The sequence below is a fragment of the Myodes glareolus genome, chromosome 3 (genome assembly GCF_982192425.1).
Source record: "Myodes glareolus chromosome 3, mMyoGla1.1, whole genome shotgun sequence".
Lineage (NCBI taxonomy): Eukaryota > Metazoa > Chordata > Mammalia > Rodentia > Cricetidae > Myodes > Myodes glareolus.
In genome coordinates this window covers 67,356,439-67,383,321 of record NC_142028.1, presented here as the reverse complement: position 1 = coordinate 67,383,321, position 26,883 = coordinate 67,356,439, and the positions used below count along the sequence as shown (strand labels likewise).

General features: G+C 49.9%; 1 protein-coding gene across 3 annotated transcripts in view; it reads left to right on the top strand.

Annotated features, from left to right (window-relative positions):
- Positions 1–23,988, top strand: part of Dlgap3 (DLG associated protein 3) — a 66,735-nt gene extending 42,747 nt beyond the window's left edge. For all 3 annotated transcript variants that reach the window (XM_048434373.3, XM_048434375.3, XM_048434374.3), the window contains exons 6-12: positions 3,037–3,250; positions 3,426–3,739; positions 4,126–4,211; positions 20,720–21,204; positions 21,969–22,060; positions 22,396–22,539; positions 23,108–23,988. In XM_048434373.3, coding sequence (XP_048290330.1) covers positions 3,037–3,250; positions 3,426–3,739; positions 4,126–4,211; positions 20,720–21,204; positions 21,969–22,060; positions 22,396–22,539; positions 23,108–23,326 — 1,554 coding nt within the window. In that variant the 3' untranslated portion in view covers positions 23,327–23,988. The remainder of the gene's footprint in view (positions 1–3,036; positions 3,251–3,425; positions 3,740–4,125; positions 4,212–20,719; positions 21,205–21,968; positions 22,061–22,395; positions 22,540–23,107) is intronic.
- Positions 23,989–26,883: the final 2,895 nt, after the last annotated feature.

The window sequence follows — 26,883 nt, the reverse complement described above, 5'->3', positions numbered from 1 at the left end:
CTCAGCTACAGACTGGCTTCCCTGTCATGGGCCTCTGGTGATGATTGATAGCATTTTTTTCCTCGTCTACATTATCATCAAAGGTTTATGAAGGTTCTCATTTCTGCTTCTCATTTAGGCTTCACCCAGGCCCCAAGTCTTACGCCGGCACCAGACTGGGTGTTAAAACTTAAACCTCTGTGCTGAGACCAGTAGCCCCTGCCCCCAGCCTTCCGCCTCCACCAGGCTGTTTGCAGCACTGGCACACACAGCTCATATTCTGATTTTCCAGGCTCCTCTTTGCATTTGTCCCCTGGGGACTGATCTCGCTTTCTTGTGAGCTCAGCTGTGCATATAAAACAACGCTATGTTTCTGCCAGTGTCGCGAACTGCTTTGAAATGGGAGGCCTTTCCCAAGGTGTGCCAAAGCGAGTAACCTCCTTCAGGTGTCCAGGATATTGCCTGGCCCCCAGCTGGACCCACCAACTCCAGCCTGCTCGATTTCCAATTCGATCCAGCCCAAGTATTTTCTTCTCTGTGTCTCGCATGCTTAGAAACAGCTGGTGATTCTGACTCAGGCTGAAGTCAGATGCAGGATCTCATTTCCCAAGAGACTCCTTTAACTCTCCTGCGAGTGGGTTCTGGGAGAAGTCGGGTGGAAGTCCATGTAGGGGTAACAGGAGTATTCACAGAGAGTGCTATCATTTCATAATCATAAATGGTATAGGTCAGCTCGTGTGCCGTGTTCCTCGGAGTCTATATGTGCCTGCGGTTTCCTTACATTCTGGTTCTTTGTGGGGACCGAGTCACCTCTTGGCCAGTCCTATTGGAAGATGGGAACCTGCTTGTTCTCCTCTATCTGTTCCCTCTGTCTTCTTTGGGTGGCGTTCACTCTGAGTATATTTATCAGTGGGTGGGATTTGAAGGGCCTGGCAACCCCTGGGTCAGAGAAGCCTCTCGTTCTGAGTGGTCTTATCAATATGACCCAAGACACTCTTGCTGCTGCTCCTAATAGTAGCCAGTGTTTATTGAGCATCTACTGTGTGCTTGTGCTTCACACAGAAGAGGATTGGAGGTAAATGCAGGGCTTGGAGTTTCAGAGAGTCCATCCATCTTGGAGGCCCCAACAACTCAAGCCCAGAGTACCCAGAATGCCAGGGTTAGCTCAGCTCCCTTATGCTCTAGGCAGAACTCTTGGGGCTGAATAGTTTCAGAGGACAGTGCCTCAAGCCCAGGAATGGCAGTTAGTGTAGCTCCCGTGTTTCCGGAGGGACTCTGGCACTGGCTGCCCTTAATGCTTTCGAAAGGAGGACCGAGCCAGGTACAGGAATCATGGGAGGAGCTGCTGCTGAGAACGTACCTGCTAGAGGATCTAGAACCTGTAGTGTTTGGACGTCTGCATACTGGTAATGAAGTTGCTTTGGGAAAGGTCACAGGAAGAAGTCCAAATAGTTCTGTGTCATTCCTTGGGTCTACACAAGAGCCACTGAATGTAGTTCAAAACCTTGGGTCTGCATGAGAGCCACCGAGTATAGTTCAAAACCAACAGGTTTGGTTCTAAATATTCAGGCAGCAGAAGCAGAGAGTGGCATCTCTAGCTCGAGAGCAGGTTCCATGATCCTGATGACCAACCAGCTTTGCGGAGAACCCAAGAAGTAAAGTTGCAGTTCAGTTTTACTACGTACCAGATTGGCATCCTTGGACATCGGTCTGTGGGTATGTGGTGCCGGAGATGCCTGCTGCAGTCAGGGCAGAGTGTCTAGGGAAATCTCCCGTCACTGAGGAGGCCACATTAGGGAGACACTGAGCTGCACTTTTACCCAAGGACCGTGATACTCTTTCAGGTTTGTGACTGCAGATCACTGGGGTGACCTGAATCTTTCCAGGGGGGTGACACAAAATGCACTTGCTGTTATAGTCCCCCTGGAATGTTTCTGAGAACCTCATCCTTGACTCCGTCCAGTGGCCTCTGCACAACCATCAGCAGGGGGTTTGCTCTTGAACTCAGTAATGGCAGTGTTGTAGTTCTTAGGAGCAACTGGCCTGTGCTGACCAGGTAGTCCTGGGATATCTGCCTGCCGCCGAGAGCTCACTCTGTACCAGTATCCATCCGCTCCAGATGTCTTATATGTCTGTGTCAGCCCTCTCAGCAGCCCTAAGCCAGTGCCACTAGCACTCCCATTAGATAGGGGAGCAAACTGAAGCCCCCAGATTTTCATATTTCCAGGCCACACTTCTAGGAAGTGGCAGATCTTGAGTCCACACCGTGGCCCATGCAGGAATCTTCATGCTTTGGCTGAGTGGAAGCCCACAGTCAAGTTCATATCCATGCAGAGTGGTGTTTGGGCTTTGTACCTGTGCTGTACTATAGACATATCCATGAAAGTGAGGACAGGGCAGTGGCCAGAGGGTTAAACGAGAGACATAGTTAGTAGGTGTGTATAGCGGGGAGAGACTTGGGACACTTGTAGGTTGGTAACTTTTCTCCGTTACCCGTCAAGTCCCAACCTGCCTTTTGGGCAAAGGTTTCTACTGTTGCTTTTAATCAGTTCATAGCCAAGGATGGTGATGAACACGTGTGATCCCAACACTGGGGAGACTGAAGCAGGAGGATTGCTCTGAGTTCTGATGCCAGCCTGGGTGACTGTGACCTTGAGCTTAGAAAAACAACAAACAAACAAAGCTAAAATAAAACCATAATAAAACATGTTTACGCCAGCAGACTGCTCTGTACCCAGAAGCTGTCCAGGAGGGCGAATACTAGTTCCTGGTTCCCTCTGCCAGGGTCAAGTGAGGGAAAGGTGAGGGGCAAATGTGGAGGCCTGGAGTCTCGTGTGCAGCCTCCCTGAAGGGAGACATAGGTCAGAGTTTGTGTGTTCAGAGGAAGAATGGACCAGAGTGGCCCCAAGGTAGGCCTGGGACACCTTCTGCCCGCTAATGGAGGAGAGTCGCACAGAGCCACGGCCTCTGTGACCTGGGTGTTCTCTAAAGCAAAGCTCCTAGTTGCTATCACCCTAGCCCAGCATCTCAATAAAGGTCCTCCTGGTCCTCTCCCAGCTCAGTGAGGAGTTCAACCAGCAGCTGGAGGCCGTGTGCGGGTCCGTGTTTGGGGAGCTTGAGTCCCAGGCCGTGGACGCCCTGGACCTGCCCGGCTGTTTCCGCATGCGGAGCCACAGCTACCTCCGGGCCATCCAGGCCGGCTGCTCTCAAGACGACGACTGCCTACCCCTCCTTGCTGCCCCTGCCTCTGTCTCAGGGAGGCCCGGCTCCTGTAAGTATGCTCTCTGTCTGTCCCTGGACGCCAATTGCGTAGATCGCTTCTCTCGCTGGGTAGGATTAGAACGGAAGTGGTCCTTGGCTGCAAGGACCTCTGTACCACGTGGGTGCGGCTGTGTGGGGATGATGGGCCACCATCTCCATCCTGCATCCTGCATCCCTGTTTGCAGCCTTCAACTTCAGAAAGGCCCCGCCCCCCATCCCGACGGGAAGCCAGGCCCCACCCCGCATCTCCATCACCGCCCAGAGCAGCACTGATTCTGCCCATGAGAGCTTCACTGCAGCAGAGGGCCCAGCCCGGCGCTGTAGCTCCGCGGACGGGCTGGACGGCCCGGCCATGGGCGCACGCACCCTCGAGTTGGCGCCGGTGCCACCCCGGGCCAGCCCCAAGCCCCCCACACTCATCATCAAGACTATCCCCGGCCGGGAGGAGCTGCGGAGCCTGGCGCGGCAACGGAAGTGGAGGCCGTCCATTGGGGTGCAGGTATGGTTGGCAGTAATAACTATCCAAGGCTCTGGCCCTATGTATTTGGGAACAAATGGACGGAGATCGAAAGGGATTTCTGCTTATACAGACTTAAACAAACAAACAAACCAGCAACTTTCCCTGAGCTGCAAGTAGACCCATCTTGGTCATTGATGATTGAGGCTGCCTCTTAACAGCCCATCTCCGTTTCCCTGGTACCATGTTCTTGGTGAGTGTTGAGCACTGAGCGGCACCCAGTACCTTCCATCTTGGTACTTGCACTCTATTTCGTTTGGGACTTACCAGCCAGCTTGGCGCATAACCACTCCTGGCCATTCTAGTCCTCTGTGAGCCCAGTGTTTCTTTGGCTAGCCACAGCCAATGCCGCCTCCATCCTGCTCCAGGTGGAGACAATCTCAGACTCGGACACCGAGAACAGGAGCCGAAGAGAGTTCCACTCCATTGGCGTTCAGGTGGAAGAGGACAAAAGGTAGGTCACAGTGTGGGTCTCTCAGGTGTCATTGGGGTTTGGGGATAAAGGGGAGCCAGGCCTGTGTAAAGTGCAATGTCTTTGTTAGTCTACTGTTCATGCACATGCTGCCTTCCAGGGGGGGGGGTGGTGGGGGGGAGACACACCACACTTTTATGGATATGTGCTTGTGTGCGTGTGTGCACGTGCGTATGCGTGCATGTGTTTATCCTTCTTTTGGAGGCCAGAGGTCCAATTTAGGTTTTGACCTTTTTTTTTACTTAAGAAAAGTGTGTTGGGGGAGGGGGAGTGGTGGTGCCAGTGTTGAATATTTTTACTTCCCACCATGGTTGGTGGGAATTAAACTAAGATTGTGAGACTTTTGTGGCAAGCACGTTTGTCCACTGAGACATCTCCCCGTGTTTTCTTGAGACAAGGTTTCCCAATGGCCTGGTACACAGCAATTAGACTTGACTGGCTGGCTGCCAAGTCCCAGGGATCCTCCTGCCTCTGCTTTCCCAGTGCTGGGATTATAAGTACATGCCACCATACCTGACTTTTTCACATGGGTGTCTGGGGATAAAGCTGAGGTCCTAATGCTTGCCTGAGAAGTGCATTTCCACTAAGCTCTCTCCCCGTGCCCTTCTACTGGGGAGTCAGAGTAGATATGTGTTCATGATGGTGTTGCCACGGTAGCTGATAACTCTGCACTGAGTGCTTGAACTCCCGCCAGTCTGGGTGATTAGGGGCTGCAGGAGAGGTGCAGTGGTCAGGGGAAGGAAAGGGGTGATGGTGGTGGTGGTGGTGAGGTTATCGGTAGGTGCTAAGCGGGCCTCCAGCAACTGTTCTTTAGCAGGGGATAGCAGGATTCTGCCAGTCCCTTGTTACATCCTGCGGTGTACAAGTGTATGAGCTCAAAAGAAACAAACAGGAAGATTGCCTCTCACGGGTCCCAGGCAGTTCTAACACTCCTCCTCACTTGGCTCGCACAAGCATTTAACCAGTAGGGGGTACCTATTATGTGCCTGAATCGGAGGTGAATCAGAGATTCTAGAATTGCCAGCAGCCACTATTTTGGCATTAGGTGGCCTCAGAAACATTGCTTCCTTAATTTCCAGCTGAAGAATTAACATTGTGAGCCCCGGAGGGAGGCCTGGAAAGAGTCCTCTCTGCTTTGGGAAGCCTGGAGAGAGACACTTTCACTAATGACCAGGTGGCAGTGCCACGGTGGCCGTGTGTGTCCTCTAGGCTCCAGTGACACCAGACTGGTGGGCCTGAGTATTGTGGCAGGGAACCTTCTTGGCTCCGAGGGCTTTCATGGTAAATTGAAGTCATTAAGGCTGTGTGACGGGGGTGACGCGAGAACCTGTGTGGCAGCCCCTTCTAGCTGTCCCCGGGCACGATGCCGAGCCTTCCAATCCTCCCAGGATTATTGCCATCTCTGGGAACCTCTGGAAACCTTGTTTGAGTGCCTGGTCAAGTCTTGGGGTTCCTGGGGGAGTCACTGTCTCTGTCCACTCCATGAAGCACCACGTGCTCCTGAGATGCTAGGAGACAAACCTGCCCAGTTACCTGACCTATCCCTGCAGCAGCTGCTGTCCTCCAAACCCTTAGTAGGCCATGAAAACCACAGAACATTGTCGCTGCGTGGCAGAGTCCATTTGCAAATCATGGTTTGAATTAGAGAAGGAGTAAGAGTCACGGGTAGACACAGCTCTGTGCTCCCAGCCTCCTTCCTGACTTCATGCTTTCCCTAAATCAGCCCCCAAATCTTCATTGGTTTCCTGGAAGGCTTTTTGACTTCTCATGTGGATAGGCCTCTGCTGGAGGTCCGTCCTCCGTTCCTTCAAACAAGCCAGAAACCCGCAAATGTGTTGCAGTGGGCCTTTGATGAGCGCACCACCACCCAGCCATTCAGTGATGATGTCAGTCAACCGATAATTACTGAGCATTTGGTATGAGACAGTTCCTGGGCTGTGTATCAAATGCTCTGGGAACTGTCAAAGATAAGACTTTTTACCTCATAGAAGTTATGGGCTAGAGGGAAATCAAGACTGTATAAATAATCCACGATTATAAACAGTGTTCTGTGTAGCGGTATAATACATAAAGAGGGGATGAAGTGGACTTAGAGTAGGCAGATGAGGGGCACATGGGGGTGATGTTGGGGACAACAAGCATTTGGGGGAGAGGGGATAGCATGTGGGGATGTGGAAAGACTCGGGTGTGTGTTGGGAACTGGGGGGGGGGAGGGTCATATGGCCAGTGTGGGGGGAGTGGGCAGTGCTGAGAGCTGGGGAATGCTGGGGCCAGGTTGTGCAGGGCACGGGCTAAAAGAACTGGGCTCTAATTATACGTAATGAGTAGCTATTAAAAGGTTAAAGGAACAGCGTGACTTGCTTTAATTTATGTTTACAAAAGAGTATTAAGTACTGAATGGAGATTTTCTTTTCTTTTTTTAAAAGATCGGGTCACGCGTATCCCTAACTGGCCCAGAGCTCACTTACGTAGCTGAGGCTGACCCCAAGCTCCTGATCTTCCTGCCTCCAATCCCCAAACGCTGGAATTACAGGCGTGTGCCACCACGTCACGCCTGGCAGTAGACGGAGAGTGAGTTTGAGGGGAAGAGATAGTAGAAACGAAGCGAACCAGGGTAATTTCCAGGCTGCAGGAGGGTGGTGGGTGATGTTTTGAACTCTGCTGGCTCTTACAACAGGCTTCTCTCCAATGCATTTATAATTGGCCAAGACTAGTGCATGTGAACTCTTAAGCTCTGAATATTGATTTTGTATTCAGCAATCTTGCTGGGCCCTTATCAAGTCTCAGGTTATCTGATAATCGTGATGGATTTTCTATATAGTTAATTAATTTCTTCAAGTGAGGACATTTCTTTCAAATCTGTATTTTAAATGTTATTATTATTATTATTATTTTGCTGGATGTGATGATAAATGTCTTTAATCCCAGCACTTAGGAGGCAGAGGCATTCTACCTTTGTGAGTTCAAGACCACCCTAACCTACAGAGTGAGTTCCAGATCAGGCAGGAGTACATAGTAAGATGTTGCTTCAATTTTTTCTTATAATAATGTATCAAATTATACACCCTGTTGAGTGGTAGTGGACTCACCCAATTCCTGACTTGTGTGTGTGTGTGTGTGTGTGTGTGTGTGTGTGTGTGCGTGTGCATGTGTACACTCATGCCACACAGTATCTGTGTGACAATCAGAGGACAACTTGCAAGAGTTGATTCTCTTCTACGTTGTGAGTCCCAGAGATCAAATGTCAGGCTCAACAGGAAGAGCCTTTACCTGCTGAACCATCTCACTGGGCCTGAGATACACTTTATTTATTTTTATTTTATGTGTCTGGGTGTTTTGCCTGCTTGTGTATCTGCATACCATATGCATGCAGGACCCCTAGAACCCAGAAGGGGGTGTCAGATCTCTAGTACTGTAGTTATAAATAGTTGTAGGCTTCCATATGGGTGATGAGAATCGAACCTGGGTCCTCTGGAAGAGCAGCCAGACTCTTAATCACTGAGCCATCTCTTCAAACCCCAAGGTAGTGTTCTAAGATGACATTTGTAACAATTTTTGATGGGTACCATTTTTGTCCCTTTAGAAATTCTCTTCAGTTCCTACTCTATTAAGGCTTTTTTTTTTTTTTAATGAAAATCTTTGGACTGGAAAGATGGCTCAGGTGTTAAGAACACTGGCTGTTTTTGCAGAGGACCCAGGTTCTATTCCCTGAACTCATGTGACAGTTGTCAACTGTCTACAACTTCAGCTTCAGCGCCCTCTTCTGACCCCGGGGACCACCAGGCACATTCAAGTAAACCCTCATAAACGTGAAATAAAGTAAATAATTATTGAAAGAAGGAAAGAAAGTCATTTGGTGGTAGTGCACGCCTTTAATCCCAGCACTTGGTAGGCAGAGGCAGGTGGATCTCTTGAGTTTGAGGCCAGTCTGACTACAGAGTGAGTTTCAGAACAGCCAGGGCTACATTAAAAAAACCTCTGTCTTGGGGGTGTGTGTGAAAAAGAAAACCCTCTATCCCCCACCTCCTATTTTTCTGGTGCTGGTCCTCAAGCCCGAGTCCTTTGTACAAGCTAGGCAAGAGCTCTATTACTGTGCTACATCCTTATCTATATTTTTAAAAATATAATGTCCGAGTTGAATTTGATTGAATGCTGGGAGTCTACTGAAATGATCTTAAACTTCCCTTCTTCTTGTGAAATGTGATATAATGAATAAATTTTCCACGTTGGCCTAGTTTTCAGACTTGGGATAACCTCTGCTTGATTTTATTGTGTGCTTAGGTTAAATTTGGCTTTAACGGGGCTTCAATAGTGTCATTACCAAGTGTGTTTAATCACTTAAAGAAAGCTTCCCTTGACATAGGTAATATAGTGTCAGGACCCTAGGCGTCTTCTCATTTGTTGCTCTTCCACCTTTGTGTATTGCTTCATATACAAAAGATTTGGAGCTCGGGAATTATACTTACTGCATTTGTATTCTTAGCAGTTGGAAGGAGGGTGGGAGAAGAATGATGTTGTTTTCTTTATAAGAGACTTCCTGAAAATTTCACCACTTTCACTGACATTGTTGTAACTGCATCACTTGGAGTCGCCTAGCTGCAAGGGAGGCTGTGAAGTCTGTAACCCAGGAAACAGCTCACAAGCAGGGCTTTTTTTTTTTTTTGGATAAGAACAAAACCAAACATGAATATATGGAACTTTAGCAGTATTTCTTCTTCCTTCCTTCCTTCCTTTTGACAAGGTTTCTCTGTGTAACGGTCCTGGCTGTCCTGTCCTGGAACTTGCTCTGTAGACCAGACTGACCTCAAACTCAGAGATATCTGCCTGTGTCTGCCTTCCTGAGTGCTGGGATTAAAGGCTTGCATCACCATGCCTGGTTGTCTTAAAAAGTGGTTTTAAAAATCAGTTTTGCTGTATTATTTTTTAATATAATTAGATTTTTGAAGATCTTAATATGTATACATAAATAATATTGGCCCATAAGTTTTTTAGAGACAATCTCTTGTAGCCCAGATTGGCCTTGAACTCTGATCTTGCCTCTCTCTCTCAAGTGCTAGGATTGTAGGTGTGTGCCACTATGCTTGTGCCAAAATTTTGTTTCAGTTGTTGTTCAGTTTAGGTATTATGCTCATACTAAATGTATTATTTTATTTTATTTTATTTTATTTTATTTTATTTTATTTTATGTGTGTTTGGCCTCCATGTATGTCTGTGTGAGGCTGTCAGAAGCCCTGGAACTGGAATTATAGACAGGTGTGAGCTGCCATGTGGGTGCTGGGAATTGTATTCGGGTCCTCTGGAAGAACAGCCAGTGCTCTTAACCACTTAGCCATCTCTCCAGCCCTCATGCTAGACTTCTAACATGAGTTTGACAGCTTTCTCTGTGTGTGTGTTCTTAGAAACAGTTTTATAAAGCAGAATGATATTTTCCCTAAGAGTTAGCAAAGGTTGCCTATACAACTTTCTAGTCTAGTGCCTTTTGGGGAGTGAAGAAAATTTTAAATTATCTTCAGTTTATTTAGTGGTTATTAATCTATTCTGGCTTTATTTTTTCTTCTTGAGTCAGTATTTTTAAACTATTGTATAAAAACGGACAGCTTACAAAATGTGTGGCACAAAATATTCTTCCTCTTGCTATGATAATTCTGTAAATGTTCATTCTTTCTCTATGTGGCTTTATTTATTTATTTATTTTGCATTCCTAATACTATGTTGTCTTAGTCACTGTTCTATTGCCGAGAAGAGACACCATGACCAAGGCAATTTATAAAGGAAGGCATTTGATTGTGGCCTTGCTTAGTTTCAGAGGAGGGTTAGTCTAAGATGCATCACGGCAGGGAGCAGTAGCTGAAAGCTTTGCATCTTGATCCAAGGGCAGCAGACAGACAGGGGCGGGTGCATTGGAACCCATGGGACTGGAGTTACAGATGTTTGTGGACTAACTGCCCCTTGGGTGTTGGGAATTGAATCTGGGTCCTCTGGAAGAACAGCCAGTGCCCTTCAACACTGAGCCATATCTCTAGTCCAATTTCTTAGCTTACTGAGACATTCTCTATCATGCATAAATACATATAATAGATATATATGTGTGTGTGTGATGTATCTTATATACGATCGACTATAAATTGCGACTCTCAGATGTTTATATTTTATTTTCTTCATATGTTTAATTCACAGTTCAGGCGGAGAGGTGTATAAAAATATCTCACACAGGCTGAGCATGGTAGCAATCAGGAAGCAAGGCCACACGGTTCTCTGCCAGAGGCCAGCTTGGTTTACATAGCCAGACATAGGCCATCCAGGGCTACACAGTGTGACCCTGTCTCAAAAAGAAAGAAAGAAAAACAGATTCAGAGAAGTACTTCAGGAATTTGAAGCCAGCCTAGAAAACAGTGAGGGTGAAGTTTCTGTGTTTAAAAAGAAAGGGACAAAAAGGCAGAGGCAGGTGGATTTCTGTGAGTTTGAGGTCAGCCTTGTCTTCATAACAAGTTCCAGGTCGCCAAGGGCTACACAGTGAGACGTCTCGACACAGAATTGATAGCACATAGCTTTGTTTTTTTCCCTAGGAACACGGTTAGTCAATAGTTCTCTATAAACATAAACAAGGGCCTTGGAACACTTTATTTCATGGAGGTTTTTAGGAGGGTGGCCATTCTGAGACATGGCTAGCCTCAAATGCATGGTGATCCTCCTGCCTCAGTGTCCCCTCTGCTGGGATGATAGGTATGCTTACCACGCCATCTTAATTCCCTCTTCCTAACCTGCCTGTGTGCTTATGTAGTGTTTTGATTATACCTCTTCAAAGGACTGCGCTAGACCAGCCATTGTGTTCTTTGTGGCCTAATCGTGTAGATTTACAAACATGCATAAATGACTTGTGTGTGCAGTCTGTTCCTGCCCACTCCTTCCTCGGGTGCTCCATTTCCTCCTCGCTGGGGTACCACTTGAGCTTCAGATCCCTTTGGAAATTAATATCTCAGCTTGAAGTTTCTGTGTTTCCCTGGTAGAACACACTGGAATCCCACATCCCTATACAAAACAGCTTTCATGTTCTGATTTTCCAGCATCCTCCTTCCGGGCTTCATTCCTGAAATACCAGCATGAGATTTTTTTTTTCTTTCAGTCTACATTTATAAGCAAAGTTGACCTCTTTGGCTGTTGATTTTGTGTGGGAAATCTCCCTCCACCTCCCCCTGGTGCATACGTTTGGGGTGTCTCCTCCCTTCCTCCCTTAGAATTTCCTTCTAGCCTTCCGCATATATCGGGCCCGATCCTCCTGCGGCCTTCTTGGCTTAGAAATCCTCTCACTATTCAAGTTTTAAGACTGCGTTTTGTTTCTGGAACCCGCAGCCATCTCCTGTTTCCAAGCCTGGCATCGGGAGCAGAAACGCCCTTCCGATTTTATTTTCTCCAGCTCTTCTAGGTGTTTGGGTGAGGGCGGGCGCTTCCTACTTCCCTTTTTCTGTACCCATCAGTCATTTCCACGAGACTGATAGTAGCCAACACCAGGAGAAGAGGATCAAACGGAGACACAGTGTGAAGGCAGACTGACAGGGAACGTGGTGTGAGCCGCGAGGTCTTGGTGATGAGCTCATCGGGGAGAGATGGTGAAGAACTGAGTCTCTGGAACAGGTGATCACACTGGGAATTCAGAGGGAGTGACAGGTGGGGACAGGGCAGATCTGGCCCAGCTCTCCGGCTGGCCTTCCTTGCTTGTCTGCCGAAGGCTTCCTTTGTTATACACCTGCACAGCTCGTGCCAACCCTTCTGTCCCTGGCACTTTAATTCTGACTCACCACACGCCATGCGCCAACTGCTACCTAGCTGTGAGCCATGGAGCCCAGTAGCCATGCTCGGCAAACTTCCAGGCCGCCCTCTACCCGCTGCCACCCACTTTTCTGGATTCTCACCTTTCTTCCTTCCTAGTCTGAACTTTGGTTTTAAGAGCCACTGGGCAGCACCAGTGAGAGGGCCGCTTGCTATCAAATCTCACGACCTGAGTCCGATCCCTGGAAGCCATGATGGGAGGAGAAGGCCGACTCCTGCACCCTGTCCTGTGACATATTTGCACCATGGCACACACGCATATACTAAGTAAATAAATAAGCGAATACGTGTAAAAACACCACCACCCGTTGATATGCTCCCTGATCGCTTCTTGGGTGGAGTTCGGGTGTATTGCCTCTTCTTTCTGAAGCTTGTCTGTGGCTGCTTCCTGTTACCTGTCGGTGGGCGTGACTGACTCTGGTTCCATCTCCTCTGACCCTCTCCGTTTGCTTACCGGGTCTCTGGATCCCTGTTCTGCTTGTCAAATACTTTGTGGGTACCAGGCTACCAAGATGAACAGAATCAGATGAACCCCTGCCCTTTGAAGCTTAGCCTCAGGGTTATCGAGACTCTCACAGAAACAGAGCTAGAAGTTCCTACTGTGCTTGTCTTCTGACCCAGACCCCTGGACCACAGTCAGAGCAAAGCATATGCAGAAAAGCCGTTCCCGAGACTTTTGGGGGGCAAAGAGAAGATGATCTTGTTGCTGTTGTTATTTTGAAATAGGGTCTCATGTAGCTCAGGCTGACCTCAAAATTCTGTATCCCAGCCCTGGGGAGACAGAGGCAGGTGGACCTCTTCTAATTCAAGTCTGGTGTATCATTGCACCTTGCCGATATTAACCACACACACCCCTGTTGCACTCCCTTGTTCTTCCCCCAGCTGTGCCTCTCCTCCTCCAAACTGTCCCCGTTCTGATTTAATGTCATATTTGTCCATGTTCATGTGTAACTATGTACACATGTATATTTAAATCACATTCCATATGTGAGAGAATCTGGGATATTTATCTTTTATCTCTGTTCCCTTGTCTTTTCTCCTTTAAACCCCTTCCTCCCTACATAGTCTCTCTTCTACTTTTATCACACACACAAACACATACACACACCTAGATTTTGCACCTGAGAAAACCAGTTTTTTTGAATCTGACTTATTTTGCTTAACATGATGGTGTCCACTTTCTGTAAATGCCATAATTTCATCTTCTTCATGGCTGCCTGGAGAGGTTCTTAACTGACTCCTGTGACCTCTGAGTCTGCCTTGCTGGACCCTCGCTTAAAGTCTAGGCTTCTCTCTCAGAGAGGAGCTTCCCCAGAGACTGGTGCACTGATATGTCCCTCCCCCGCCCCCTCATCTCCCGCCCCCACCATCCTGCTGCCAAACTCTCCCTGCAAAACCCTTGCCAGTTTGTGGGTACTGAATGTTCCTTGGATACTCTATCCCTTGGGGTAATTCAATTTCTGCCCAGAGAGCCACAAGAGGAACAACTCCCTAAAGTAAGCGTGATAATGACTTCTAGGATTACCAGAAACTCAATCATTGTCACCAGAAAGAACTGGAGGGGGAGGCCTCCACAGCCCCGTAAAAGGCCCCAGAGACAATGACAATGTGACACATTGTTTCCCATGACTGGTAGACCACAACGGAAGCCACATCCTACCTGGCGCTTACAGCTGCTGAAGACCACAGAAGTGACTGTCAAGTCCCAAGCCAAGTAGGGACATAAGTTCTGGACGTCAAGAGCTTGAAGATTCATGTCATTTTAGGATTAGGTTTGGGCGTGAGTTACAGAAAACCCATGCCTGACAGTGACTGAAATACGTCAGGAGTTGCTTTCCTGCTTGCTTAGGTAGCCACAGGGCTGGTTGGTGATCCACAGACTCAGAACTCGGGTTATGTTCTCCACATGGTATCTCGAGTTCCAAAATAGTTGAGGTCTAATCGTCAAGTCTACATTCTACTCATTAGGGAGCAGGAAGGGTCAAACAAAGAATATAACCTTCCTTTTCTTTTCTTTTTTTTTTTAACATTGAGAGAGAGAGAGAGAGAGAGAGAGAGAGAGAGAGAGAGAGAGAGAGAGAGTGAGTGGGTTAAAGAGGACAGCTTGTAGGAGTGGGTTCTTTCCTTCCACTACATGGGGCTCAGAGCTCAAACTCCTGCCTGTGGTTAGGCATGGTGCAGGTGCCTTTGCCGAACTGCCTTGCTGGCCTATCCCCTACTTTGAATAACACTTTGGTTACTGTGGCCTTGTGCGTGCCAGGCAAGTTCTCTCCCACTGAACTATATGCCCAGCCCAACACTTCCTTTCAAAGAGCACTTTCTAGAAGTTGTAAATAACAGTTCTGCTCGCATCCCATGGGCTAGAACCTTGCCGCCTAGCTCTACCTAGTTCTCAGAGAGGTTGGGAAATGAGTTATTATCCAAAGTGGCCACCTGTCCAGCTTCAAATCATGGAACTCTGTTACTGAGGAAGAAAGGAAGAATAGATGTTAGGGATAATTACTACCCCTCACCCTTGCAGCCAACCAACCAATCAGCTAGCCCGCCAACATTGATGTTTGAGGAACTGCTCTATTTAGTGAGGGAGACGGATATGCAAATAGCGGACTCCAGAGCCACGTGACGGGGGAGGATAAAGGAGGTTTTGTTCCGAGTGCTGCGGGAGAACAGATGGGAACGATCGACAGCAATCAGAATAATTAATGACTACAATGGCCGAGCTGGGGCCGCAGCTATGCTGGGCTATTGTGTTCGGCCGGCTCCTTTTCTGGGTGGCAGCGAGAGCCACAAACTTTCCTACTTCTCCACAATAGCTCACACAATGGCAGGCCAGGTGCTGGCCCTTCTTCCCATACATTATCTCCCGGCACTCTGGAGCTGGTACAGTTGTCATCTTCACGTAGGAGATGACAGAACCAGGCACGAGCCATCCAGCTGGCTTTGGAACCAGGCAGCCTGGCTCTAGAGAACCCAGATTTAACTCCCCTACTCTACTGATACCGCCCCCCAAACAGCCCATTCTCCTTCGTCTCCTGGCCCCCACAAATCTCCAGCAGGTAGCTTCCTCATGCACTTCCTTGTGATGACTGAGGCCATCGTCTGGGACCTGATCCATTTCCACACCAGCTCCTAGCTTGCTTGTACCTCCTCCCTCTCCTCAGCCATCGGGTCAGACAGCCTCTGATCCCTGTGGCCTCCCTGCATACGGAGAGGCCTGGGGTGGGATGCAGTGACGTGTGGTGGCCTTTGCACTGTGCTATCTCAGGAAATCACATCGCCTGTTAAGGGCATCTTTTCTCATCTGTGAGTAGGGGCGATGGGATGCCGTCACCCTGAGACTAGGGACATTAAGTCATGTTAGGTGATTAACTTAGCATTTACTAAGTGCTCAGGAAGTGTTAACGGTTATCCCACCCCTACTCGGACTGTGGCTCTTCTCTGTCTTCAGTTGATTTCTCTCTACACATGTTTGTTTCCCGAATCCCTGCCATGACAGGTGATGTAAATATGTATTTATTATCTTACACTTCTGGGGCTCAGAAGTTGTTCCTAGATTTACCTGGGCTAACATCAAAGTGTTGGCAAGACTATGTCCCTTCTAGAGAAGAATTCATTTTGTTACCTTTTTAAATTTATTCTCCTTTTTATTTCTGTGGTGCCAGGGATTAAACCCAGGGCCTTGTGCATGTTAGGCAGGTCGTCTTCCACTGAACCACACACCAGCCCTCCATTTATTTCTTTCCCAGGTTTTTCTTTCTCCATCTCCTTTCTGGGCCCCCTCTCTTGTCCATAAGGACCCTCGTGATTAAGTTGCACACATCTGGTGTGTTACACTCCTCTCATTACTGTTACAAAGTACCTAACAGAAGCAACTTAAGAAAGGAAGACTGTTTTCTCCGTGATTAGGAGACTTGGTCCTGCCGGGCCATGGTGGCACACACCTTTAATCCCAGCACTCTGGAGGCAGAGGCAGTCGGATCTCTGAGTTCGAGGCCAGCCTGGTCTACAGAGCGAGTTTCAGGACAGCCAAGGCTACACAGAGAAACCCTGTCTCGAAAAACCTGAGGGGGGCGGGGAGGGGTCCTTTATGGCAGGTTGAGCATGAGGTTAGTATCCCAGGTCAGGAAACTGAGAGCTGAATGTCCAGCATGAGGAGATACTCAGCAGGCTTTCTGCTCCTGCTCAGACTGTTCCCCCTCAGTGAAGCATCTCCAGAAATGCCTTCCCCGGCACACCCAGAGGTGTGCTCCCTGAACAATTCTGAACCCCAGCCAGCTCGACTAGTAAGATGAACCTTCAAATCTGGATAACCCACGCTATTCATCTCATCTCAGGATCCTGAACTTGGCCAAGTCCACAAAGTTCCCTTTGCCATGGTAGGTGGCAAACCTTCAGGTTCCAGAGATTAAGAAAGGAACCTCTTTGGGTACCATTATCTCACACATCCCACTCAGTTTTCCCCTTCCCCCAGGATATGACTACCGAGAGCTACCCCAAAACCAACCTCTCTTCCTCCGATGGGCATTCCCCTTACTCCTGCTTGCTTCTTAGACACCATCTTTTGCTTTGTTTTGTTTTTCAAGACAGGGTTTCTCTGTGTAGCCCTGGCTGTCCTGGAACTCACTCTGTAGACCAGGCTGGTCCTCGAACTCACAAAGATCCACTTGCCTTTGCTTCCAAGTGCAGGCATTAAGGGTGTGCGCCACCACTGCCCGGCTTCAGATGCCATCTTTGATGAGGTTGTTTTAACTGTTTTCCCCCACCTCCTGACAGCCCATGCTGTCTATACCTGTTTTTGCTGTGTCAGGAGCAGAGCCTTAGCCAACCAAGCTGCCTACTCCTGTTGGCTGTTTGGGTCTCCTGGAGGCTGTCCTCTCCTCTGTCTGCCTTTACATATCCGTCATGACTTAATGTGTGTCTGTCTGTCTGTCTGTCTGTCTATCTGTCTATCGATCCATTTTTAAACTGCTTTCATTGCTACTAAGCGGTGGTGATGCACACCTTTAATCCCAGCACTCAGGCAGCAGAGGCAGGTGGATCTTTAGGAGTTTGAAACCAGCCTGGTCTACAGAGTCAGTTCCGGGACACCTAGGGCTACACAGAGAATCCCTGTTTTGAAGAAACCCAAACAAACAAAAAGTTACATTTATCTGTGTGTATTTGTGTTTGTGTGTGTGCACATATGCACATACGTGTGTATCTGGGTGCACCAAGGCATATGTGTGACTGTCAGAGGACAGTCGAAGGAGTTGGTTCTTTCCTGGCACTATGTGAGTCCTAGGGCTTGAACTCATGCTTGGCAACAAGGGCTTTTACCTACTGAGCATCTCAGTTTCTCTTCCTCCTGGGATGTCCCCCTCCTCCCTCTATCTCCTCTGGTTTCATTTTCTCTATGTGTTGTGCTGTCTCTACCTCCCTGTGGAATGTCCAGCTTGCCCCAGGGTTTTGGATCTTTAATCCAGTGCTCTTTCTTATTGTGATCTTCTCCCGCACTAATGGCTAGCTCACAAGGATGGCTGACTCCTGCCCGTCCTGTGCAAACATGACTGTTGCCCGGGAGCGATATGAGGACCACGCTTCACTGAGCCCAGCTGCTCCACAGCTCCCTTAGCTTTCCTTGGAGTGTATGCATTAAGAGATCACCGTGGAAGGAACTTAGAACCATGAAGCCTGGGGCACTTTCCTACTTCTGCCCGAGATAGTGTGGAATCCTCCTCAGGACTTCCCAGAGGTCAGATGAAGGCAGGCCAGTGGAGCAGAGTGTGTTTAGTGGGAAGCGACCTTAGAGAGGCAGCTTCAAGGAGGAAAACTTTGGATCACAGTTTCAAAGAGTGCAGCCTGTCATTGGGGGGCAGGCTGTTCATGTTGGTGTGAGCTTGTGGCCTGTTTCCTTATTGGCAGATAGGGAAACAGGGAGCCCAGGCCTGTATCAGAAATAGTCCTCAAGGCCCACCCTGCAGTGACCCATTGTGGCTAGTTAGCTCACAGGTTTCAGAGGTTCCATAACCTCCCAAACTTTGCCAACAGATGGGGACAAGTTGTTCAAACACATAAGCTTGTGGGGTCATTTAAACTCCAAATTCTTACAATAGGGAAATGCGTTGGATGGTACCTCTTCAGAAATGTAGTTGCTGGGGAAACCTATCATGACCATGACCTCTGGTTTTGCAATTTCTGGAGCTTGGAAGGAGCCTCCGGCCAAGTGTAGCTGGAAGGCACAAATATTCATAGGGAACCAAGGTGTGTCCTGAGAGTATAGTTAGTCACTCTAGTTAGTCACCAGAAAGAGAGACTAATTAATCAAATCAGTGGAGTTGCTTTCAGTGCAGGAAGACTGTTGTGGGGGAGGCACAGAGCTGAGGCATGATCTTGGGGGCAGCCAGGGGACTCACAGACGAAGAGGGACTTGAGCAGAGAATAGCCAGGGAGCAAGAGTGAAAACGGCCATCTCAGGCAGGAGAACAGCATGCTCAGAGGTCTGGAGTCAGAATGTCATCTACTTAGGGATCAAGGAGGATGTAGAGAGGAGGAGGCTGCGGATGTGGGTGCATCCAGACCATAGGGGCTTCAAGTCAGGGCTGGCACCGAAGTTTGAGCTTTCTCTTGCTGGCCTTGGGGAGTTGTGGGAATCTGAGCAGGGGAATGACTTAGAAGAGCTTATCTTTGAAAGACTACTCCAATCTTGGGATAGACTGGGCAGAAATTACTAGGTTCCAGACCTTAACATATACGGGATATAATTTTTGACAAAAGAAATAAATACCTTGGGAATTATTGTCCCATTCATATGGTTTTATATATGTGCATATGTATATTTATTACATATGTATATTTTATATAATGCATATTTAATTAGACTATTTGTTGTTATTTTAGATAGGGTCTCACTCTGTAGCCCTGGCTGGCCTGGAACTCACAGAGATCTTTCTGCTTCTGCTTCCTGAGTGCTGGGATTAAAGATGTGCCCGACCACACGGGGCCTTTCGACTGTATTTTACATGAGTCCTCATACATCTTAGATGGTCTGGATGGAGAACTTCCCTAAGGCACACAGTGACAAATGTAGCATTGGGATGGGACTCAGGGATGCTTCCTGGTCCAGGGCTTTCCTTCCTCTTCACTGTACTGAGTGGATGCAGAGGTATCTGAAAGGAGGCCAGGCCGATAGGGTGAATGGCGCCCAGGGCGGACACCAAGGTGGCCAGTAGTCAGGGTGGATGGCGCCCAGGGCAGTTGCCAAGGTGAAAGCCGTGTGGGAGGCAGGGAAAGTAGAGTGTTCTTTCTCCTGTCTCTGGGTGGGGGCAGGGACATGGGGTTCATTGGAGACTGCACATGAGTGCATCTCTCTTTCCTGAGTCCTGCAGCATCCTTCTGGGCCTGGTTTCTATGGCAACAGGCTCCCAGCAGGCAGCCTGCCAGCTGGAAGGAAGCATGCAGGCAGGCTTGGAGAGAAGGCCTGGGCCACAGGAGGAAGGTTGGAATTTCGGGGATTGTGGAGGGGGTACAGTTAGAAGAGTCCACTGGGAAGACTGGAAAGGGCTGGACAGGCCCGTGGAGATGTCTCATGAGACCCTCTTCCCTTTTAAATGTGTGAATGTGGAGGTAGATGAGGACCCACGGACCTCTCCTTTGAGGTTCTTGAATTCCCAGACTACTTCAACTTCTGTTCATCTTTGACACACACCCCCAGCCCGACTACTACTTCCGAAAGTATTGTCTGGCCCCAACCTCATGCGTCACAGTGCTCATTGACTTCTTCACAGAAAAGAGCCCCTACTCTGAACTCAGAGTGGGAAAAATGAACAAGGCCAATTGACTTTCTGTTTTGCATAGGATTTGCATATAATTAACTCACAGACAAGAAATTTCCAGGCCCTGTGTCATTCCTGCCAACAACTTAATTCAGCTCCACTGGCTCTGGCAGACTATCTGGCCAGGCTCTGGGCTGAGCCATCAGGGTCCCCAGGGGTGATGTCTTCCCTGCTGTATGCCCACCCCATCCCAAGCTGCTCCCAGGATTTCTTCCTTTAGCTGGTGCCGCCCAGATTGCAGCCCTGGGTTTATATCTTGGCTCTGCCACTCTGAAGCTGGATGACCTAGGACCTCTTTGGGTCCCATTTGCCAATGTCTCGGTGGACCTAGGACACACTGTACAGCCGCCGTAAACCAGCAGAGGCGTATCTTTTCTAGAATACTGAATTGCAAGCTGGGTATGGTGACTCAGCACCTATAATACTAGTACTCTGGAAGCTGAGGCAGGAGGCTCACTCACCTTGTGAGTGCAGCCCGGGGATCCATTGTGAGTTCTACGTCAACCTGGGCAGAGTGAGACCTTGTCTCAAAACAACAAACCCCATAGAAAAATAACAAAATACTTCTGCATTTCTTGCTCAAGAGCTACCGCGGCCAGGAGCCCCACAGCTTGCTTTACTTTGCTTGGTGTGTCCAAGCATCTCTTCCGGTCACAGGTACAGGTTGTTAAATACTTTGGCTGTCACTGCTGTTTTATGGAAGTACAGTAGGTCGGTATATTCGCTGCAAGGGCCAGTTGATTTTAAGTGTGTAGTGGTCATCGTTTTGTAGGCTTTTGCTTGGAGTTGGGATGAGGGTGGACCTGGGGTGACCTAAACAGGAGCAGAGAGCACAGGCATCTTCCTCCACAGGCGGGCAAGGTTCAAGCGCTCCAACAGCGTGACCGCCGGTGTGCAGGCAGACCTGGAGCTGGAGGGCTTGGCTGGCCTGGCCACTGTGGCCACAGAAGACAAGGCCCTGCAGTTCGGACGTTCCTTCCAGAGGCACGCCTCTGAGCCCCAGCCCGGACCCCGGGCCCCCACCTACTCAGTCTTCCGCACGGTCCACACGCAGGGCCAGTGGGCCTACCGCGAGGGCTACCCACTGCCGTATGAGCCGCCGGCCACTGATGGGTCGCCTGGCCCTACCCCTATCCCCGCCCCTGGTCCCGGGTCCGGCCGCCGAGATTCTTGGATGGAGCGCGGTTCACGTAGCCTCCCCGACTCAGGCCGCACGTCCCCCTGCCCACGGGACGGCGAGTGGTTCATCAAGATGCTGCGGGCAGAGGTGGAGAAACTGGAACATTGGTGCCAGCAGATGGAGCGTGAGGCGGAGGACTATGAGCTACCGGAGGAGAGTGAGTCCCCTGCCACCTACGAAGGGGAGAGGGGCGATGGCCCCTCCCTTCAGGCTTGCCTCCTCTTTGGTCCTCAGTACTGGAATATGAGGTTCCCACTGGCAACAGGAAGTTCTAGGAGTGCCTGGAAAGGGACAGCTTTAGAGGCCAGGGCTAGGACTGGGGCAGGAGGGGGTGGATCATGACCAGGCAAAAGGAGGTCCAAGTCACTAACTCCATGAGGTACAATCTGTTCAGATCTGGACAAGTATACCGTTCCAGTATGAGCTTGGTGGTAAGGCCGGGACTACATTACCATTCTGATTTGAGAAGAGCTCTCCCAGAGGATGCTGAGATTCCTCAATGAAAGATGGAGGCTTTTAACATTGTTGGAGGAGGCAGCTCAAGTGAGAACAAGTTTGAGGTAGAAAGGGAAGGTCAGCATGGCAGCCAGCCCTGTGACAGAGGGAATGACCCGTCCCCACGGATCCAGTCTGAGGGGAGCCAGTGTCAAGTTTCTGAGACGAGTTAGTAATTCTTAACAAACCAAGGACGCACGTACTGATACAGAATCTGGTCAGTGGGGGGGGGGGGGACTGGTGGGAGGAAGGATACAGAAGGACCAACACTTGGTAAATGATGACTGAGGAAGGGGCTGGAAGAGAAAGATGGATAGATAGCTAGTACAGTAACCAAGAGGCGAGCATCTCAAAGGGTAAACTTTGGGTCCCTGGGGGAAGAGTGATCTCACTCCCTACCCCCTCAAGCCTCCTTCTGTTCCGTAGTCCTGGAGAAGATTCGCAGTGCCGTGGGCAGTACACAGCTTCTCCTGTCTCAGAAGGTCCAGCAGTTCTTCAGGCTGTGTCAGCAAAGCTTGGTAAGTAAGTGTCTGTAAGGGATCTGGCAGGTGGCCCAGTGTGATGGAGAAGTGGGACCAGGTCTGTGTACTTGGAGGGGTGGGTTGTGTGGGGTCCAGAGAAGCCAGAAGGTCAGATGTGTCTTGTTTGGAGTATTGTGCCTCGAGGTTGAGCCCAGTGTTTTCCGCCCAGGTACGAGACACCTGGGCTTTTTCTTGTCCCTGTCGCCCATCCTTCAGTCCAGATCCCTAGGATGAACTTCCTAACAGTGAGGCTGAGCATGGCTTTCCCTGAGCCTGCCTGGGGGTCAGACCTCCCTGACTTGCTGCCTCCCCTGTGTGTCTCACCATGGCAGGACCCCACTGCGTTCCCTGTGCCCACCTTCCAGGACCTGGCGGGTTTCTGGGACCTCCTGCAGCTCTCCATTGAGGATGTGACCCTCAAGTTCCTGGAGCTACAACAACTCAAGGCCAACAGCTGGAAACTCCTGGAGCCTAAGGTGTGTTTGTTGTGGGTCCTTTCGGGCCAAGAAGCCACACTCTGGAATGCCCTCCTCAGAAAGGAGTGTGTGAATGTATGGATTTGGGGGTTATGGAGGGGGGGAACAGCAGCAAGAACAGCTTCAGATAAAACAGCCGTTGCCCTGTGCTTAGCCCAGCACCTCCGGTCAGCGGCAGTGTGGAGAGTGGAGGCAGATTTTTAAGGCAGTTTTCGGCCCTCTTTTTGATAGACTTATGTCTGAGATGGGTGAGACTGGGGAGGCCCCTGGAGCCCGGGCAACGCTCCTCTCACCTCTCAGCCTGCACGTAGGTGCTAGCTGTTGAGAGCGGCTCCACCAGGGGGCGCGCAGCCCCGTCATTATTTGGAGACCTGTTCAGGGGCTTTGACCGGCTTTGACCTTGTGGAAACACGTGCACCTGCAGCATCGGGTCTCGGGGCCAATTCCCGGAGCTATCCACGGGAATTCTATCCCTCGGGGAGCGGGGATGGGGAGTGCGGGGCGAGAATCAGGATGCTGCAGTGGTCCCCCGCCGCCCAGCTCAGCCCCGCGCGCCTTCTCCTGACAGGAGGAGAAGAAGGTCCCTCCGCCCATACCAAAGAAGCCCTCGCGGGGGCGGGGCGTGCCGGTGAAGGAGCGCTCCCTGGACTCCGTGGACCGGCAGCGGCAGGAAGCGCGCAAGCGGCTCCTGGCGGCCAAGCGCGCCGCCTCGTTCCGCCACAGTTCGGCTACCGAGAGCGCGGACAGCATCGAGATCTACATCCCCGAGGCCCAGACCAGGCTGTGACCCGCCCGGGCCGTCCAACCCGGCCCCGGGCCCGCAGTTTTCTACCCGTACTGTACACCCAGCGTCGAGGTCACTGTGAACGCGGGCAGCTCCGTGCGCCCGCCCTGCCGGCACCGCACGCCCCGGCTCCTGCCCGCCGCACTTTCGTGGGTTTTTTACCTTCCTGATCCCACGCAAAGGCGCCCGGGCTAGGCTGGGGGCCGTGCCTCTCCGCCCAGCGCCCCTCACTAGGAACTCCCATCTTCCTGGTCCGACGCTTTGTCCTCACCTTTTCCCCTTCCATGAGCACCATCTCTGCCATTATTTTACACCCTCTACACCCCCACGGGCCAGGCAGGGCCGGGTCCCCCATCTGGGCTCTGCGTCTCTCCCACACCCCGCGGGGCTGGGCTTCGTGGGGATCAAGCTTCGTGGCTTTTTATGAAGAATCCCGAACCCCGCCTAGGAGCCCGCCCCACCTTCCCAGGGCTCCATCCTAAGCCCTCCGCCTACAGGGCCCAGGGACCACAGTGGCTGGACCAACCCAGGACCAGGGCGCCTGGGCCTCTCCCCTTTCCCTCATCTGGGGAGGGGAGACAGGGGCTTTCCCTCACCACACCTGTGGCTGTTCCCACATCCCTTTGACTATCCCAGGAAAAATAAAACCGCAGAACTGCACCGGAGCCAGCTCTCTCCAGAAGAGACCACCTCTGTGGGGGCTTGGGTAAGGTGGGGTGGGGTGGAGAAGAGGAGGAGAAGGAGCCAGGAGCTTGAGCATTCGTTTTGGGGGGACCGCAGAGGTTACCTAAGCCCTTTCTGGGAAGGGTTAGTTGGGAGACGGGATTCTGGTAGTCACGCTACGGACCTGTGCCTTCCTGGAGGGATCCTGCTGGGGCGTGAAGGGGAGGGAAGGAACCCGTTCGCCGCCCCTCCTCCGTCAATCAAGGAACCCTTTCGCCCCACCTCCGTCAACCCAGGGCCTCCTAGACCCTCCAGAAAGGGAAGCCCCGCGTTCAGTACTTGGCACACAGAACATGTGCAATGGGGGAGGAAGGATCCTGTGTGTGTATGGGGGGTGGTTATTGTTAGAAATCAATGAATGGGCGTAAGCTTTCCGTGGAGAACAAGTACTCTTTCTTGCTCCAGTCCCATCCAGTCAGCTGCAACAAACTCCAGATTAACGCTGCAATTTTCTCAGATGTGGGACGCTTTGCAGGAAGGGTTATAAAGGACGAAACTTCACTGAGAAACTGACTTAGGTTTGGAGGCATGGAGAGTATCTACTGAATGCCTCCGGAGGGTCGGCCAAGGGATGAGTGCTTCACAGATGGAGGGACTGACGCCCAGGGAGGCTAAACTGGGCTCTCCAGAATCACAAAGTAGTGGGCACGGCCAGGTCTAATGCCAATTCATGAGATTTATAGATCTACAGTATTCCCAACTCGGAAGGAACTTGACATCGGTCCCCACAAAAAAGCCCCCCCTTTATAGTCTCCTGGGGCTGTTGTTTGGGGCCACACTGGACCAGCCAATTCTTATTCGTTTGTTCAACAAATGTTTGCCACTGGCAGACACCATGGAGTAGCCCTGAGGTCTTTTTAAAATGTGTGTGTGTGTGTGTGTGTGTGTGTGTGTGTGTGTGTGTGAATGATGTGTCTCTAGTCATTCTCTGCCTTAGTTTTTTGAGACCCAGGCTTACTGAACCTGGAGTTTATTTATTCTGCTCTGATGGTGGGCTGCCAACCCCCAGGCCCTTTCTATCTTCACCCATCCCACCCCGCTCACACACACCCCCTCCCCCGTGCTGAGATTACAGGCATCCACTACAACACTAGACTTCTTATGTGTGGGTTCTGGGGATCCAAACATGGGTCCCTATCCTTGCATGTCAAGCACTTTATCTGTTATTCTTACCCACTTTATCCAGTCCTTAGTTTCTGTCTTTTTAAAATTTAAATTAAAATTTATGTGTATGAGTGTTTGCCTGTACGCATGTGTGTGTCATATGTGTGCCTCGGAGTCCAGAAGATAGTTCCAATCCCTTGGAAGTGCAGTTTGGACAGTTGTGAGCTGCCAAGTGGGTGCTGGGAATTGAACCCAGGTCCTCTGGAAGAGCAGTCAGTGCTCTGAACTGCTGAACTGTCACTCCAGCGCCCTCTACTGGGCTTTACTAAGTGCTGCAGGTGATTCTGACACAGCAAGATGTGGGGACACTGGGACTGGAGGTTTTCTTTAGGCTTTCCAGACGAGGCCTGGGCTAACCTTCCGTCTCTTGAAGAGTGTTTTTTATCCTAAGCTGGGACGTGAGTGAGTTTGACTGATCAGAGCAGTCCGGTGTAGCAGGTACTGTGATTTTCAGATAAGGAGACAAACTTAAACTCCTCTCCCCTAAGCCAAGAAGATGTAGAGGCCGCATTATACGGGATTCGGTTACACCGTGTTCAGAGGGGCCTTTGTCTTCACTTGGAAGTGGGGCTAGGTCTCCTGAAGTCATAGTAGATGGGAGTAGACACAGGAAACATGGCAGTACCAATAGGCCTGGTCATCCTGCTGTGGGCATATGCTTAAAATTTCCCTAGGAGGTGGCACTCTTCGTCCCTGAACTTGGGAGGCAGAGGCAGACTGATCTCTATGAGTTTGAGGCCAGCCTGGTCTACTTAGCAAGCTCCAGGTCAGACAGAGCTACATAGAAAGGCCTCGCCTCAAAACCAAAATAAATAAATAAAATTAAAAAACAAATAAAAATATTCTTAGGAGCTGAGAATGTGGGGTAGTTGCTTGGTGTTAGTCCAGTGGCCTAGGTAGAAAAAAGAGGTGGTCCTTGCGTACAAGTTGTAGAGTTTTGTTGTTGTTGTTGTCTTTTGTTCTTTTTTCTTTTTCTTTTCTTTTTTTTTCTTTTTGGGGGCCCACCACCCAGCTCCCAAATAAATCACAAATCTTGTAAATGCCCAGCTTAGCCTGACTTATTTCTAGCCAGCTTTTCTTAACTTAGATTAGCCTGTCTACCTTTTGCCTCTGGGCTCTTACTGTTCTCTATTTTTGTACACCTTTATTTCTTACTCTGTGACTTGCTGTGTGGCTGAGTGGCTGGCTCCTAGAGTCCTCCCCTCCTCCTTTTCTGTCCTGTTTATGCGCTCTGCCTTTCTCCTGCCTTGCTATTGGCTGTTCAGTTCTTTGTCAGACCTATCAGGTATTTTAGACAGGCAAAGTAACACAGCTTCACAGGGTTAAACAACTGCAACCGAAAAGATGACCACACCTTTTCATCGTTAAACAAATGCTACACAGCATAAACACATCTTTTACTAGTGTTCTACAGCAGCAAGTGGCTCTCAGCCTGATTGTAACCAGGCACAGGAGCCGAAAGCTGTAGTTTGAAGAGGGTCCTGCTCTCAGCGAAACTGAATACCTACCACGTACAGGTACAACAGGAGGCTGGTTCTGGGTACTGTATAACGAATTTAGTTCTGGAGGCTGGAGGTCTTATTTCAGTATGGCAAGAAAGCCAGGTGTGATATCGCATACCTATAATGCAGCGCTTGGAAATGGAGGTCGGAGGAGCAGAAGTTTGAGACCAT